The sequence below is a fragment of the Vulpes vulpes genome, chromosome 2 (genome assembly GCF_048418805.1).
Source record: "Vulpes vulpes isolate BD-2025 chromosome 2, VulVul3, whole genome shotgun sequence".
NCBI classification, from domain to species: domain Eukaryota; kingdom Metazoa; phylum Chordata; class Mammalia; order Carnivora; family Canidae; genus Vulpes; species Vulpes vulpes.
The window spans coordinates 40,574,653-40,592,273 of NC_132781.1; the positions used below are offsets into that span (position 1 = coordinate 40,574,653).

Below are 17,621 nucleotides of genomic sequence, written 5' to 3' on the forward strand. Positions count from 1 at the left end.
TTTAAAAAAAAAAATGTGCTGGCCTGGATTAGAGCAGTAAAGATGGAGAGAAAGTATTCAAATTTGAGATATATTTTAGAAGTAGAACTAATAGGGCAGCCTGGGTGGCTCAACAGTTTAGTGCCGCCTTCAGTCCAGGGCGTGATCCTCGAGACCCAGGACCGAGTCCCACATCGGGCTCCCTGCGTGGAGCCTGTTTCTCCCTCTGCTTGTGTCTCTGCCTCTCTCTCTCTCTGTGTCTCTATGAATAAATAAATAAAATCTTAAAAAAAAAAAAAAAAAAGAAGTAGAACTAATAGGAACAACTGGTAGATTACATATGGAGGTTGAGGGCAAGGCAGAAATCAAGAAAAACACATAGGTTTCTGGCTGGACAAAATGAGTAGGCCTCCTGATTCATTTGGGGCGGGGGGAGTAGTGGGGAGCAGGCAGGGAATTAAAGATTTTGTTTTAAACAGATTAAATCTGACAGTCCTATGAGAAATCTAAATGGGGATTATCAAAGAGAGCTAGTCTAGTAGGGAACTGTTATTTGTATGACCTACAGAGAGCTTGGAGAGAAAGCAAATCATCTTGCTGAAACTCCAGATAGCAATAGAAATTCTTGCAAGCATTTATTTACCCCTTACAATGATTATGCATAAAGGGACTATATATATAGTCTGTATCTATATAACCCACATCTATATAACCCAAATATAGATTCCTAAAAAAGCCAGGAGGGTCTCTCCAAAAATGTAGTGGTTTGCAACTAAAGGTGTGCATAAAATAATTAACAGAGCTTAAAAAAATACACATGTCCAAGCCCTACTCCAAACCTACAGATTCTAAAACTCCAGGGGTGGGGCAAAGGCATCTACATTCTTTGAAAATACCTGAGGTGACACTAATGGGCACACCTGAATAAGAACCACTATGCTACCAGTCCAAGGAAGTCCTAAGGAAAAATATTTGTGCAACAAATATAAACTTATGAGGCTCAGGAAAGAAGTTATTATTGGGAAAGTCTAAGGTCCATATAGTAAAGAAACAGGGTGCCTGGGTGGCTCAGTCAGTTAAGCATCTGCCTTCAGCTCAGGTCATGATCCCAGGGTCCTGGGACCAAGCCCCACATCAGGCTCCCTGCTCAGCAGTAAGTATGCTTCTCCTTCCTCCCACTCGTACTCTCTCTCTCTCTCTCTCTCAAATAAATTCAAATCCTTAAAAAAAGATTTAAAAAAAAGAAAGAAAACAGCCCCTCTTGGGACAAGTCAACCACAAGAAAAATAATTATGTTTATATGATTCAGAGAGGGAAAAAAACAGCTACACCTAAGAAAGCTCAACTTGATCTTTGAATGTCAAAAGCTACTTTCAGATGATACCAAAAGGGCCACAGAATTCACCACAGAATTTCAGGAAGCTATCATAGTGAAACTGATTTAATTCAGGAGTCCAATCTGATGCTTGATAGATCCCAGAAAAACTGCCTTCTCTGAAAAGTCCCTTCTGAAAACAGCTCCAGTGTTCAGCAAGAAGAGCAAGTGTCAGGAGCATATAGCTGTGAACTCCTCCAAGGCAGCCTATCTGATACTCCCTTCTGTGTGATGGAAATGATCTCTATCTGTACTGCCCATTACTGTAACCATTAGCCACAAGTAGCTAGTGAGCGCCTGAAACGTAGCTATTCCCAGGAATTGAAATTTTAGTTGGATTTAATTTTGCTTAATTTAAAGTTAAATCGCCACAACTAATTAGAGTCTACTACAGTGGACAGTACAACTTCTCAGGTCATTGTCTCCTTTTTACCTTGTCAGGACGTCACATCAAAGTTTAAAACTATGACAAAGAGGAGCCTTCAGAGCTGTGAGACATAGCATATAAAATGCCATATCAGTCACAAAGTCTCCCTCCATAAATACATGAGGCAGGGCCAATGACCGTGTTCATCTGTTAAGCACCAGATCTTTACAGTTTCAAGGCACAAAAATGTCCAATCAAAAGAGAAATCTAGGGCAGCCTGGGTGGTTCAGCAGTTTAGCGCCACCTTCAGCCCAGGGTATGATCCTGGAGTCCCGGATCCAGTGCTGCATTGGGCTCCCTGCATGGAGTCTGCTTCTCCCTCTGACTGTGTCTCTGCCTCTGTGTGTGTGTATGTCTTTCATGAATAAATAAATAAAATCTTTAAAAAAAAAAGAGAGAGAGAAATCTAAAAAATTAAATAAAGGACCAAAAGTGTACAATACACAGTTATTAATCTGACTTCCCTAATGTTTAAAAATGCCTCATAAATAACACATGTTCCGTTAAATAATATTGCAAGAAAATTTTTAGTTTACATTTTGACTTAAAACTTGAAACGTTTATATCCAGAACTATCACCCTGCTCAGAAAAATATAGAAGATGTGTTCTCTTACTTCTTCCCATCACATATATACCTTCCAAAGAATTTCAAAGAAATTTCCCTCTCTGCATTCCTAAATAAAGATCTCTAGTGATCTCTAGAGAACTTATAAAGCACGTACACGTGTGTTATTTCACTGCCTTCTCAAAATTACCACATGCAGCCAAGACAGGCATTAGTGTCTTCTCCACTACAGACGAGGAAGGCTCAGTCAAGTCAAATGGATAAGTCAGATCTCAAAGAGCACTTGTTTTCCTCCCAGTCCCATGACATCATACACACCACCTTGTGAGCAATCAGTGACAAGGTGAAGCCATTCCTCACCCAAGTGGCATTTCCACAGAGAAGGTACAACCTATACAAGTGAAGAGGAATTCTAAAGTGGAAACTTCTTAAGCAGTGGTTTGAGAAGGAGAAATAATATAATTACCAAAATAGTTAATGTCTGAAGTTGTAAATCATTATAGTACCAGAACTCTATTTTATGCTTTGCTCCCAAATATATGTGCTGCCTCAAATAATTCCTCCTGAAATCAGTGTGTGTGTATAAATAGAGAAAGATCTATAGGTAAAGTAAATGTGGTAAAATGTTAACTAGTGTATTTAAGTGAAGGGTTTACAGGTATTCATTGTACTATTTCTTGCAACTTTTCTCTAAGTTTGAAATTTTTCATTATACAAAGTTCAGGAGGAAAAAAAAATACCTGCTGTCTTTGTCCGTTCTTTCGTTTATGAGAGGAATCCATCGACTTGTTACCTAAAAAGAAAATTAGTAAGAGCTAAGCCACAATGAGGATCTTCTCTGAAAAATACTCTGCCCTGGGACCGCTAAAATTCTAAACTGAGGATCAATTTTAAAAGTGCCCCCATTGAAATTTAACTAAATATAGTAAAAAAAGTCACACGTCCATACCTTATCAATAGAATGTTTGTTGTTAACTGCATAAACTATGCAGATGACATTAGCCTACAAGAAAAAAATAAGAAATTAATGGTTTTTGGGTTTTTTTTTAAGATTTTATTTTTTTACTCATGAGAAACAGAGACAATGAGGTAGAGACACAGACAGAGGGAGAACCAGGCTCTATGCAGGTAGCCCAACATGGGACTCGATCCCCGGTCTCCAAGATCATGCCCTGGGCTGAAGATGGCGCTAAACCGCTGAGCCACCCAGGCTGCCCTAATGGTATTTTTAAACAAAACAAATGTAAACATTAGCATTTAATTGCCAACTAGTTAATATATTTGAGCCAAAGAAAGAATAAAATTTGAAACCTAAAAAAACCCCCAAACTTTGCATGTCTCAAAGAGGAAAAAGTTCCTAAGATTTATTGCAGAAAAACATACTCAAAGTCAGCAGTAACAACAAAGAATTGAAAAGACCTAAGTCAGAGAATGAAAAAGGTAGTCTCACAAAATCATCACAATTTTCCCACAAAAAAAAACCCAACAGCTATTTTCTTTAACTCACCTGTGATATCTCTTGATGAAGCTGTTCATCACTCTGTTCTGCTTCTACAAATGACAAAGTCAAAAAAGGTCCATTATTTTAAAAATTTTCATAAAAACTAATGGTCAAGCTAACTTCTACATGGCATACATCCAACATCCCTCATCTCTTATGTCATTTATATAGTGTAGTGCCAGATGAGGTGGCAAAGACAAGGGCAAGCCAGCAAAAAGAAAGAGCTGGACTATGATAAGGAAGCTGACTGGCCCTGGAAGACAAGGATAACTCAGGCACAGAAGACCAGAAGGCATTGTGTGATAAATCTAGGCCAGCATCTGATCCAAAATTGAGAAGGGTGAGGCCAAAGGGATCAGAAACCCAAGCTAGAGGACTAGGTGCTGCAGTCAGAAGCCCAGACAAAGAGTCCATACACACAGGGTCAGAAGGCCAGGTGAGAATCTGGACAATACAAGCTAAGAGCTTGTATCTTGAGAGAGCAAGCCCCAGAAGCAAAACCAAAGCATGATAGTGAAGAGTCAAGAATTCCCTTGCTAGCGCTTATCTCTGGCTGGAATGGGTCTCAAATGGTGGATGTGCAGGAGATATGCATGATCACAGCTATGATGAAAAAGCATACAAATGAATGGGATGGCATAGTCTTGATTTTGGCTCAGGTCATGATCTCAGGGTCAGGAGATCAAGCCCTGCATCGGGCTCTGCACTCAGTGGAGAGTCTGCTTGAGATTCTCTCCCTTTCCCTCTGCCTCTCCAGCTTGTGCCCACACTCTCTCTAATAAATAAATAAATAAAATCTTTTTTTCTTTAAAAGCATACAAATGAAGAGGAAAGCAATAACTGACATTAATTTGGATTACCTTATGTTAAATATTTTCCCCCAAAAATGCCTGTTATTTCTGACATACAAACTAATACCATAAATGAATGCAATAGAATTTTAATTTATGCTAAACAACTGGCCATATCTTAAATATCTTTTCATATGTTGAGTAATCAATGTGTTATGGCTCCAATTCCAATGCTGAAAAAGAATAATTCTGTAAATGAAGCAGGTTATAAGGCTAACTGCAGCAGAGAGCATCCAACCCCCTCAGCTTTGGGTATAGTGCAATCTAGTAGCCAGACATGCAAGCCACGTATGTCATTTTTAATGTTCTATTAGTCACATTAAAAAAAAACTAACAGGATGGGGTGCCTGGGTGGCTCAAGCATCTGACTCTTGATTTCGGCTCAGGTCATGATCTCAGGGTTGTGAGACTGAGCCCCATGTTGGGTTCCACCTGGGCATAGAGCCTGCTTAAGACCACCTCTCCACCTCTCCCTCTGCCCCTTCTCCTTTAAAAAAATTAAAAAGGAACAGGTAAAAGTACATTTTTATTTTACCTAAGATATCAAAAATATTAAAATTTCAACATGTACTCAATGAAAGAATTATTGAGATTTACATTCTTTTTCTCACACCAAGTCTTCTAATTCCACCTGCATTTTATATTTACAGCACATTTCAATTTAGACCAGCCTAGTTTTAAGCATTTTAAGCATTCAATAGTCATAATGTATTGGACTGGGCAGTCCTACAGTCCTAGGTAGGAATTTCACTTTTAGAACATGTGGAATACCAACTTAGGAAAACAAAGTATTACCAATATAGTTATACCTTTCTTACAGATTTTATTTTCTAAATGCACAGCAAAACTGAGTAGAAAGTACAGAGATTTCCCATATAATTCCTGCCCCACATAGCCTCCCGCATTATGAACATCCCTCATCAGAGTGGTACATCTGTTACAACTGACTCCCAACATGAGGCTCGAACTCACAACCCCAAGATCAAGAGTTGCATGCTTCACTGAGCCAGCCAGACATTCCTTTAAAAAAAAAAAAAAAGTCCCAGCACAAAGCAAAATAATTTAATGATTAAAAAGTCAGTACTAGTGGGTAGAAAAATTTTAAATTATTAAAAGCAATACAAATGTGCTTCTGTTACCATATAATGTAAGCAAGCTTACAACTGTTTTAACTATTATTTGGGTAGGAGACAAAGGCTGATAAATTAAAAAACAAATTTAGAACTCAACAAATTCTCAAATTCAGAACTCTTTCTGCATCATCAGAGCATTCCTGAATGCCTGGTAACAAAATTAATCCAAAACTTATCTCTGTGAATATGCCAAGTCAAGGAGGGTAATGATTTATCTCCTACTTGTCTTTTTTTTTTTTTAAGATTTTATTTATTTATTCATGAGAGAGACATACAGAGAGAGAGAAAGAGAGAGAGAGAGAGACAGAAACACAGGCAGAGGGAGAAGCAGGCTCCATGCAGGGAGCCTGACGTGGGACTCAATCCCGGGACTCCAGGATCACACCCTGGGCTGCAGGCAGCACTAAACCGCTATGCCACCGGGGCTGCCTTACTACTTGTTTTATATCATCTCTCTTTCCTTTTCATTATTATGGAACCCAACTTAGTAAATATGGGACTGAGAACTGCAAGATGGAGTTCCACTGAGTGCAGAGCCCGATGCAGGGCTTGATCTCCTACCCCCCCCCCCCCTTTATAGGGGGTATGGGGTAGGGGTTGGCAGGGAGATATAAATGAAACAAGAATAGTAAGTGATTATTTACTGCCAAAGAAAAAAACACCTATCCTAGAATATTTTTTAAAGCTCAGTATATATACCTTTCTTGAGGACTATTAAATTAATCCTGCAGCTTCACCTACAAGAGAATATTCATTACCTGAGTAATCTACGATGTGTGTTGGAACTCTCTCAGGGGTGACATCAGCTGGAATGGTAATTTCTTCTGCCCGGGGAGGAACCTTCATTTGCAAACAAATATAGAAAAAAAAAAAAAAACTTTGGATATTATGAATCAAACTTGTTAACAGATCATGTAAATTTGTCTATATATTAGCCCCTTCCACCCATACCTGTCCTTACAAGATTTATTACACTTTTGCCAATGTTTATTTTTGTGCTTGAACCCATGAGCCTGAGATCAAGACCTGAGCTGAGCTCAAGAGTTGAAAGCTCAACTGACTGAACCACGCAGGTGTCCCAATAAACACTTCTTTTAAAAAAGCATGCACAAAAAATAAATAAATAAATAAAAATAAAAAAATAAAAAAAATGCACATTTCTACCTGCGTGGTGGGCATAGGATATATTAAGAATACTTCAGATCTAACACAGCCTACCATAATATTTAAATTAATTGGTATTTCAAATATTTTATTTTTAAACTGCTGTTTTCATTTTATTTTGTTGAATGCTAAAGATATTCTACAAATGACGAATGAAGTTAATCCAAAGCAATCTTCAAATAAAACAATAAATTATCAAAATTATTATCTTCTAGAAGATAACTGATTGGCTACATAAGCCTTGCTTAATGACTGCATTTTCTAGAAAGACTATATGATTTTTTTTAACCAATTAAAAATAAAGACCCAATAAAGACTTGGGTCTTTATCCACACCCAAGAAGTCTATGCTAAAATGACAAATCTAAACTCAAACTATCACAGAAAACTTTTAAGTATTATACTCCAAGTGATCACATGATGATACACTTCATTTCCCAAATTAAGTAATTACTTATTTAAGAGGGAAAAAAAAAGCAAAAGAAACAATGAATGGTTCATGTGGCACTTGTAATTGTTGAAAACACTACCATATAATATATCAAATTCCTGTCTGCACAATGAAATTATACAGATACCCTAACTAAACAAGGGTAAAGACAGGGGAAATGCAAACTGTGAGGCTATAATACCAGTTTTATGAACAGGATAAAGAGAAACAACGTTCATCCCATTTGCACCCATCCTATTCCCCAAACAAAATTCTAACTTTACATATAGGGCCTTAGCCAATGGTCCCTCATTTTGAACACAAATAGATTGCCAGTAATCATAAAACCACCTTACTTTTGGTGTTACTCTACTATTATGAAGCTTATCTCATTTGAGACACATTATAATCATTTGAGGTAGACAGAGGTGGGGTGAATTAGTTTCTTCATTTATAAAATGTAAAATGACTGTAAAATGATGCAAAAATTAAAGGTTCTCAAATATGTGAGTTAAAATCCTAGAGGTTCTGATGTCTCAAAGACTGGGGAGTGTCAGATGGAAGGCAGGTGGGCAGCCAGCCAAACATTTCATCTTTATTTCAACTAAAGGAATATTCACCTGTTTTACATTTTGGGCTTATGAATAACATATTATTTTTAAGAAAGGATTAATAGCTTACATGATCTCTAATATCCCTTCCAGCTCCCATTTTACAAATGAGATAACGAAGGCACAGAGATGACAAATGTCCTAGCTAAGATCAAAAGGAGGAAGAGCAAACAATTAGGTAAACTCAGATCTAGTTTGATTCTAGCTCCTGCAGTACATTGCAGGGATGTTTTGTATAAACTAGTATGAGCCCTTTTAAAGTCACAACTGTCAGAAAGGAAACACATGCCAATAAAAAAATAAAAAAATAAAAAAGCAGAATTTATTTCACTTTAGGCTCATTTTTGATAAATTTAAAAGACTTAGATACAGAAAAGAAATAAAAATATTTACCTCTTCTGGGAATTCTTCACTGACCAGAGACATAATCAGTGATGTCTTCCCAACTCTAGCTGTGAAAACAAACATCATTATTTTAATAATAAAATGTTTGGGTACTACGTAAGCTCAAATTCAGCAACAACACAGCAGAGTCTGTCACCCATTAGCCAAAATCAGAGGCATCCAAATCACCAAGTTTTAGCACAATGCTTAAAGTATATCCTTTTCTGCTTAAAGCTCCTTGTTTAAAACAAAAAAAATTACCAAAATAAATAAAAGTAAAAATCTTCCCCCAAATTCCTCTTTACCAGTTTAATACATGTAGTCTCCCAGATTTTTTTTACTTATATTAACATATTATAATAATTCACCACATAGTTCAATAATAGAATCCTGGTATTCATATTACTTTACAATCTTCCATTATCATTTAATTATGTCCTTGGGCAGTATTCCATGTCCGTATGTAAAAATCTCCTGGGAAGGGTAAAGGGACAGTTATTATGTAATGGACACAAACCTTTTATTGGGGATGATGAAAGAGTTTTAGATAGAAAAAGTGCTGTTGATTACACAACACTGTGAATGTATTTAATGTCCCTTAACCATACTCTTAAAAATGGTTAAAATGTTAAATCATATGTCTTATATATTTTATCACAATTTAAAAAATAGCAAAGAGAAATCCATTTCTTTTTTAAATGACTGAAAGAAAACAGTGACTAAAAACACAAGTCAGTCTCTGGAAAAACAACAGATGGCTGGAAAAAAGAGTACTGGTCAAAACAACTTAGAGGGTATGCTGCAAACAAGTAGAATGCCACTAGTAAAAGGACAGAGTGGATGGTTTGACAGGTATCTCCTGGTTCCAGTTTTTTTTAAAGATTTTATTTAATTATTCATGAAAGACACAGAGAGAGGCAGAGACATAGACTGAGGGAGAAGCAGGCTTCCTGCAGGACTCAATCTCGGGACCCTGAGATCATGACCTGATTCTGGCTCCAGTTTCTGGGGATCTTTTCAGCTTACTTTTCAAGTAGCTGACTATAAGATAACATTTCCCTGAATTCTGACCATGTCAGTGAATCAGAGCCCATCATCACAGAACTGCTGGACTCTGATTATCAATGTCAGCTTATCCAGCTCCCTGCAAAAATTTTCAGATGGAGAACCTGGGATCCAGAAACAGTGATTTTCTCAAGATCTCACTAAAGATTAGCTGCAGATTTAAAATGAAAACCCACCTTCTGACTAAGCCACTGTTCTCTTTCTTATGACACACTTTAAGAAAATATTGTTAAAACAATAATACAGAGAGGGAATGATGGCCCCTATGGTCAGCAAACACTACATACACAAATACTATATAAATTAATTAAAATATTCAATGATTCACTAGTGACTAATCCAGGAGCTCTGGGTCCAGTTTTGTTTTTTTTTTTTAACTCACTGTGAGAAAGTATCAGACTTACAGAAAAATTGCAAAACTAGTACAAAGGAGTCATGTCTATTCTTTAACCAAAATCCTCAAATGTTAACATTATACCATATTTGCATTATCATTCCTTTCCTCTCCCTCCCCTGACTCCATGTATTTTTAAACCATTTAAGAGGGGATCCCTGGGTGGCTCAGCGGTTTAGCGCCTGCCTTTGACCCAGCGCATGATCCTGGAATCCCAGGATCGAGTCCCGCATCGGGCTCCCGGCATGGAGCCTGCTTCTCCCTCCTCCTGTGTCTCTTTCTCTCTCTATGTCTATCATAAATAAATAAATAAATAAATCTTAAAAAAATAAATAAAAATAAACCATTTAAGAGTAACTTATAGACATGATGCCCCTTTACCCTTAAGCACCTTGTATGTATTTCCTAAAAACAAGATCATTCTCTTCTATAACCATGGTGTAGTGTCAAGATCAGGAAATTAACACAATGCTATTATCTACTGTTGACCTGACTTCACATCTCATCATTTGTCCCATTACCATCTTTCATAGAAAAGAAAAATCTTTCTCGCCAGGATCAAACATTGCATTTGGTCATCACATCTCTTTAGTCTTTAGTCTGGAAGAATTCCTTAGTGGTTTCTATCTTTCACAGCTTCAACATTTTTGAAAAAAAATACAAGTCATTTAATTTGTAGACTCTCTCTCAGTTGGGTTTGTATGATATCACCTCATGATTAATTTCAGGTTTTGCACTCTGAGAGGAATGCCCCAGAAATGATACCGTATCCCTCAGTGTATCACAACTGAAGGGAGATGATGTCAATTTGTCCCATTATTGGTGAAGTTAACTATCATCAGCTGGAAGGTGGTGTCTGCAAGTTATTCTCTTTCCCTTTGTAGTTGGTAAGTATCTTGTGAGAAGGTAAGTTCAGACCATGCAAACACTCTTGTTTCTCACCAAACCTTTGCCTCCCGGTTTTCGCAGTCATTCATGGTTTCTGTCTTGTGTTGCTATAGTTGGTTGCTAGATGGTGATGATGATATTTCTATTTCTATCACTCCTTCTACATTACTTTGCATTCTACTTTAAGGAAAAACTCATTTCTGATTCATATCAACATGGTCTCATGGATTCCTACATTATTCTACATGTTAAATACATTATTATCATTACTTGGAAGCTCAAATTGTTCCATTTTACTTGAAAAATGACATTTATGCAGGTAAAAATCAGCATTACTTATATGATCCCATTTTATAAATACATACGTATTCAACTGCGGAAAAAAAAAAACAGAAGGATCTATACACCAACAGCAGTCATCTCTGAAGCAAATGTAACTGTAACTTTATTTATGCTTTTGTACTTTTGCACATTTCCCCAATTTTCTACAACAAATATATACAATTTTTGCTACTGGAAAATGTTAACAAGTATTTTTTTTAAAGATTTTATTTATTCATCATAGACAGAGAGAGAGAGAGGCAGAGACACAGGAGAAGCAGGCTCCATGCTGGGAGCCCGACATGGCACTCGATCCCGGGTCTCCAGGATTGCGCCCTGGGCCAAAGGCAGGTGCTAAACCGCTGAGCCACCCAGGGATCCCAACAAGTATTATTTTAAAAGTCACGTTTTGGTAGTAAAAATTGGTATATTCTAAATTTACAGATGGCAAGGGTATCTGGGTAGCTCAGCTAGATAAGTGTCCAGCTCTTGATCTCAGCTCAGGTCTTAATTTCACAGTTGTAAGTTCAAGCCCCACACTAGGTTCCACAATGGGCATGGAGCTTACTTAAAAAAAAAAAAAAAAATTTACAGGTGACAACTAAAATTTACCTAAAGGTTGACATGTTAAATGCATTCTTTCATCCCTTCAACAAATATTTCTTGAGCACTTCTATATACCAGGCACTATTCCATGTGCTGATCAAGGCACTTGGTCTTCCCTACTTTTACATTCAGAGAGATTATATTCCAACAGATTTATGAGGTTTTCACCAATAAAGAACACTCTACACATCAGGACAAAAAGGAAAAATTCAAAAACTGGCCATCCTTGATTTACCCTTTCTCTGTAAATGAGCATTCAAGCTCTGCCAAATTTTCCTTTGAAATTTTTTTTTTTAATTTTTTTTATTTGTTTATGATAGTCAGAGAGAGAGAGAGAGGCAGAGACACAGGCAGAGGGAGAAGCAGGCTCCATGCACCGGGAGCCCGACGTGGGATTCGATCCCGGGTCTCCAGGATCGCGCCCTGGGCCAAAGGCAGGCGCGAAACCGCTGCGCCACCCAGGGATCCCCCTGAAAATTTTTTTTTAAGATTTTATTTACTTATTCATGAGAGACACAAAAAGAGAGAGGCAGAGACATAGTCAGAGGGAGAAGCAGGCCCCATGCAGGGAGCCCAATGTGGGATTCGATCCCCAGACCGTGGGATCATGTCCTGATCCGGGGACAGACACTCAATCACCGAGCCACCCAGGTGTCCCTTTCTTTGAAATTTTTAATATTCATTCCTTCCTCTATGTTCCCACCTTTCTGTAATTATGGTACTTTTTAAAAAAGATTTTATTTATTTATTTGAAATACAGAGAGAGACTCCCCCAGAGTACAAGCAAGGGGAGCAGCAGAGAGAGAGAGAGAGAGAGAGAGAGAGAGAGAAGCAGACTCCCTGCTGAGCAGGGAGTCAGATGCAGGGCTGGATCCCAGGACCTGAGCCAAAGACAGACGCTAAACTGACTGAGCCACCCAGGCACTCCTGTAATTACTTTTACTGAAACACTTCCCACTCCCAACTTTCTACCCCCTCCTCTAATCTCTCCTCTTATTAAAATCCATCAGCAATACAAATGTCAGCCCATCTCTCTAAGACATCTTTTCATTTTCTAACTCATCTGATCAAAAGCCTTGACTCTCAATTACCTACCACATCAAGGTGAAACATTCTGCTGGCCTTTGAAAACCATGCATAATTTGACCCCACCTCATCTACCTAATCTCATTTCCCACTACACCCACATACACAATTTGCTCAAATAAGGCAGTTCTGCTCTGTGTAAGCACAAACAAGCTATGATGGATCTTGCCTCTTCACATAGTTTTCTTCACCTGAAACATCATTCATTCTCTCTCCTCTGCTTTTCCAAATGTTAACCATCTCTCAAGGACAGCTCAAAATCTACCTCATCCCTATGGATAGCCCAGGGCTTCTGCAGCTCCCCCCTTCCTTCTTTGAACTACTTCTGTGCCACATAACTTACATCAAACTATTATGAATATAAGGTGCATACTTAACATGTATGCGTCTACATTAACATAATAATCAAATATTTAATAAACTGAATCTTCTAATTTTATGAGTGGGAAAAAGACCTTTAGTACATCAGACAGACTGAATTGCTTTCACCTTTCCCATGCACACATACTGCCACTTAGGAAATTAAGTTCCACCTCATAGTGTTTCTGGAACTATCCCATTCAAAGCTTTTCTTAACAGCATCTGAAAAGCTGTGAACAGTAGGTAACTTCTAAGGGGGAAAATAAATTCTAAAATTACTCGTTCAATTTATTTGTCTTTAATAGAAAATAATTAATGCTGGAATTTCCAATAATATTAAAGGAGGGTGTGATATGATAAAGAATCCATCTGGTCTTCATCCCCACCCAGTTCCTAGCACAGAGTTTAAAAATCCCTTGGAATTAGAGTGCATGGGTGGCTCAGTTGGGTAAGTTTCTGCCTTCAGCTTAGATCATGTCCTAGGATGGAGCCCTGCATCAGGCCCCCTGCTCATTAGGGAGCCTGCTTCTCCCTCTCCTTCAGCCTTTGCTTGTAAGCACTCTCTCTCAAATGAATAAAATCTTTAAAAAAAAAAAAAAAAATCCCTCAGAAGTTCCTGTGTGATAGGAGTGTCTTTTGTTATAGTCTCTTTCAATCATACTTGAGTTTATCCTGATGAGATGACCTATTAGGGAGAAGGGAGGGCCTAGATAGCTTCAGGATGGGGACTGGTTGCTAGAAAAACTAACCATGTTATTGGCAGATTGGAATTTTCAGCCCCCACCTCAAAACTTAGTGGCTGGCAGGCAGAAGGCCACAGCAAGCACACAGACTGAGTTCAATCATATGGTTAATGATTTAATCAATCGGGCCTACATAATGAAGCTCCACAGCAAAACTCTGGACATCAAAACTCAGGGGAGCTTCCTGGCTGATGAACATAATGATGAACCAGGAATGTAGCACTCCTGACTTCAAGGCTCAGGACCCTTCAAGACTTTGCCCTAAGTACCTCTTAATCTGGTTGTTCATTTGTGTATCCGTAAGTATAGCACTTTCCTGAGTTCTGTGAATTGTTCTAGCAAATTATCAAACCTAAGGGGGTGGTGGGAAGCCTCAAACTTTTAGTTAGCCAGGAGGAAGTATGGATAGTCTGGGACCCCATTTGCAGTTGGTGTGTAAAGTAAGGGCAATCTTGTTGGGGAGCTTGCACTTTAACTTGAAGGATCTGATGCTAACTCAGGGTTGTTAGTGTCAAAACTGAACTGAACTGTAGAACACCCAGTGTCAGAAAACTGTCAGAATGAAGAGGGCACAACAGTTTTGTATTTATAAAAAGTAGTGATGGGGTGCCTGGGTGGCTTGGTCGGTTAAGGTGTCTGTCTATGGCTCAGGTCATCTGGGATGGAGCCCTGCGTTGGGCTCCCTGCTCAGCGGGGAGCCTGCTTTTCCCTCTCCACAGCTTGTGCTCTCTCTATTTCTGCCTCTCTCAAATAAATAAACAAAATCTTAAAAAAAAAAAAAAAAAGTAATGATGGCTCAAAAAACTGAGAAACATTGTAACTGACCTTCTATCCAAGAGTGTAAGTTCTATTGTGGCATATTTGCCCATGCCTAGACCAACATAGAGAAAACACTAGAAAAGCACACAGAGAGTATTAACGTATGCTTTTACATGACTCATCTTTCTTGTGTAGACTCCTACTATTAATTCATTTGCTCAGTATTTACCTGATTGTCTTCCAAGCACAAAGTTTTATCTTACATACTCTGTGGGGATAATATGGAAAATGTATTAAACAAAATAGATAAAATTGCTACAAAAGAAGTATGGCTTAAGTGCTATGCTCAATCACTCTTCCAAAAAAGGGAAAGGGGGCAAGGAAGGATGGGAAAAGAAGGGGACATTCACTTTTCCCAGAAGTCTCTAAACATAGCAGAAAATTGAAAAGTTCATAAAAGCAGCTTATAGTTTGGTTTCAAGGAAGAAAAACTGAATAATCAGTTAAGACAAGCAAACTCTTAAGAGTACTGTGCATATGTAACACCTAGGGAAACATGTAGCATACTACCAATGGTCTCCTAAAGGACTTCCTACCCCTCCTTGATGAAAACTTTACTTTTCCTGCCAGCTACTGATTGTCTCTGGAAACACTAAGGAATAAGAATTTCATTATCACCCACAGGAAATTCCACAAGGGCAGAGAATGTGTCTTTCTTGCTCACTATTGAATCTTAGTTCCTAGCAAATACTCTTGGTAAATGCAGCTTATGGTTTAGTGGTTAAGAGTATACATTTGAAATTTAGGAAAGTGGTTGGTTACTTTTGAGGGAAAGAAAAGGAAATGATTACCATTCAACTGATAGTAATGTTGAATTCTTTATTAACCTAGGTGATGGGTATTTGTTATATTATTCTTTATAGCTTTGATATAAATATTTCCCAAAAAGCGGGGGGCATAATACAGGCTTTGGAATAAGCCAAGACTAAGATTGGACTGAAATCTTTTTTTTTTTTTTAGATTTTATTTGTTTATTCATGAGAGACAGAGAGAGAAAGAGAGAGAAGCACAGACATAGGCAGAGGGAGAAGCAGGCTCCAAGCAGGGAGCCCGATGTGGGACTCCATCCCAGGGCTCCAGGATCACGCCCTGGGCTGAAGGCAGACACTCAACCACTGAGCCACCCAGGGATCCCTGGACTGAAATCTTAATCCCAGTGCTTACTAGCTGTGTTTCCTCAGGCAAGTCATGAAGCCTCAGTTTATTCATCTACAGAATGCTGAACAGCTGCAGCTAAATTAAATCAGTAAGAGGATTAATTAAAATGGCAGATACATAATGCCTAGCACAATACCTGGCAAACATTAAGTACACGAATGGTAGTCGTCGTGATGATGATGCTCATAGTTTAAATTAAAGGAGTTGATTGAGGGCAGCCCTGATGGCACAGCGGTTTAGCACCGCCTGCGGCCCACGGCGTGATCCTGGAGACCCTGGATCGAGTCCCACATCAGTCTCTCTGCGTGGAGCCTGCTTCTCTCTCTGCCTCTCTCTCTCTCTCTCTCTCTGTGTGTTTATGAATAAATAAATAAAATCTTTAAAAAAAAATAAAGGAGTTGATTGAGCACTAAAATGGGCCAGAAAATTTGGATTTGGGAATCAGCTTTCTAATTAGCAGTATAATCTTGAGTTGTCACTGACTCCCTGGGCCTCAATTTTCTCATCAGTTAAAAAAAAAAAAAAAAGGACTAGATGTTATCAATGCTTATACTCTCTGATTAAAGCACACTATCATGTAGTACACCTAAAAGATTGGCCTGTAACAGATAAAAAGGTGCATATTACAAGTAATGTACAGTAACATCCCTTACAGCACCCTAGCAATGGTAGACAGATCCCCAAACTGTATGTGTTAACTATTTTAACTGTGTATGGGAAAGTGACTTGTCAGGAACATTCATCTATCTATAAGAACAAAATGGGGGGACGCCTGGGTGGCTCAGCAGTTTGGCGCCTGCCTTCGGCCCGGGGCGTGATCCTGGAGACCCGGGATCGAGTCCCGCGTCAGGCTCCCTGCATGGAGCCTGCTTCTCCCTCTGCCTGTGTCTCTGCCTCTCTCTCTCTCTCTGTGTCTCTCATGAATAAATAAATAAAATCTTAAAAAAAAAAAAAAAAAGAACAAAATGGGTCTCACCATGGCAATATGGGGTCCAGAAATTTCTAGGACTTGTGGGCTTATAGTGAGCATTTCATAACTTTTTTCCTTAAATAATTCCTTCCATCATGGCCTTATTTAAGGTCCCAGAAATCCCAAAGGTAGCTAGCTCAAGGTAGTATTCATATCAAAATTCACAGCAGTCCACTCTAATTCCACCTGATTACGCAAAATGGAGGCAAAATAGTTATTTTAAAATGAATCAAGCCACTGCCCTCTTAGTTCAGCATCAGAAAACCTAGAACTTGGACCTCCTGCTCATTTTTTACTCTTGGCAACTGAGGCTGCAGCAGATCAAGAAAAATGCATTTGGGGGATCCCTGGGTGGCGCAGCGGTTTGGCGCCTGCCTTTGGCCCAGGGCGCGATCCTGGAGACCCGGGATCGAATCCCACATCAGGCTCCCGGTGCATGGAGCCTGCTTCTCCCTCCGCCTGTGTCTCTGCCTCTCTCTCTCTCTCTGTGACCATCATAAATAAATAAAAAATTTAAAAAAAAAGAAAAAAGAAAAATGCATTTGGGAAAGAGCCCAAATAAAGTTCCTTGCAAAGAGTGGTGTCTGATTAAAGACAACACAAAGCAAAGCTACCTGTGGGTCACCTGACAGGAGGATGCCTCTGCTGTGAAGTCCAACCAAGTCCACTAGGACTTGTAGAGGCTTTTCCTATACATTTTTTTTTTTAAGATTTTTATTATTTATTTGTTCATGAGAGACACACAGAGAGAGAGGCAGAGACACAGGCAGAAGGAGAAGCAGGCTCCATGC

At 38.7% G+C, this 17,621-nt stretch overlaps 1 protein-coding gene across 7 annotated transcripts in view; it reads right to left on the bottom strand.

Annotated features, from left to right (window-relative positions):
- The window catches only part of RHOT1 (ras homolog family member T1), a 64,872-nt gene that overhangs the window by 37,098 nt on the left and 10,153 nt on the right, over positions 1-17,621 (bottom strand). For all 7 annotated transcript variants that reach the window (XR_003234596.2, XR_011999744.1, XM_025996172.2 and 4 more), the window contains exons 2-6: positions 8,430-8,488; positions 6,591-6,672; positions 3,855-3,898; positions 3,297-3,350; positions 3,088-3,140 (exon numbers count right to left, since the gene is read on the bottom strand). Coding sequence is in view for 5 of the 7 variants with exons in the window: in XM_025996172.2 (XP_025851957.1) it covers positions 3,088-3,140; positions 3,297-3,350; positions 3,855-3,898; positions 6,591-6,672; positions 8,430-8,488 (292 nt within the window). In the remaining 2 variants the exon portion in view is untranslated. The remainder of the gene's footprint in view (positions 1-3,087; positions 3,141-3,296; positions 3,351-3,854; positions 3,899-6,590; positions 6,673-8,429; positions 8,489-17,621) is intronic.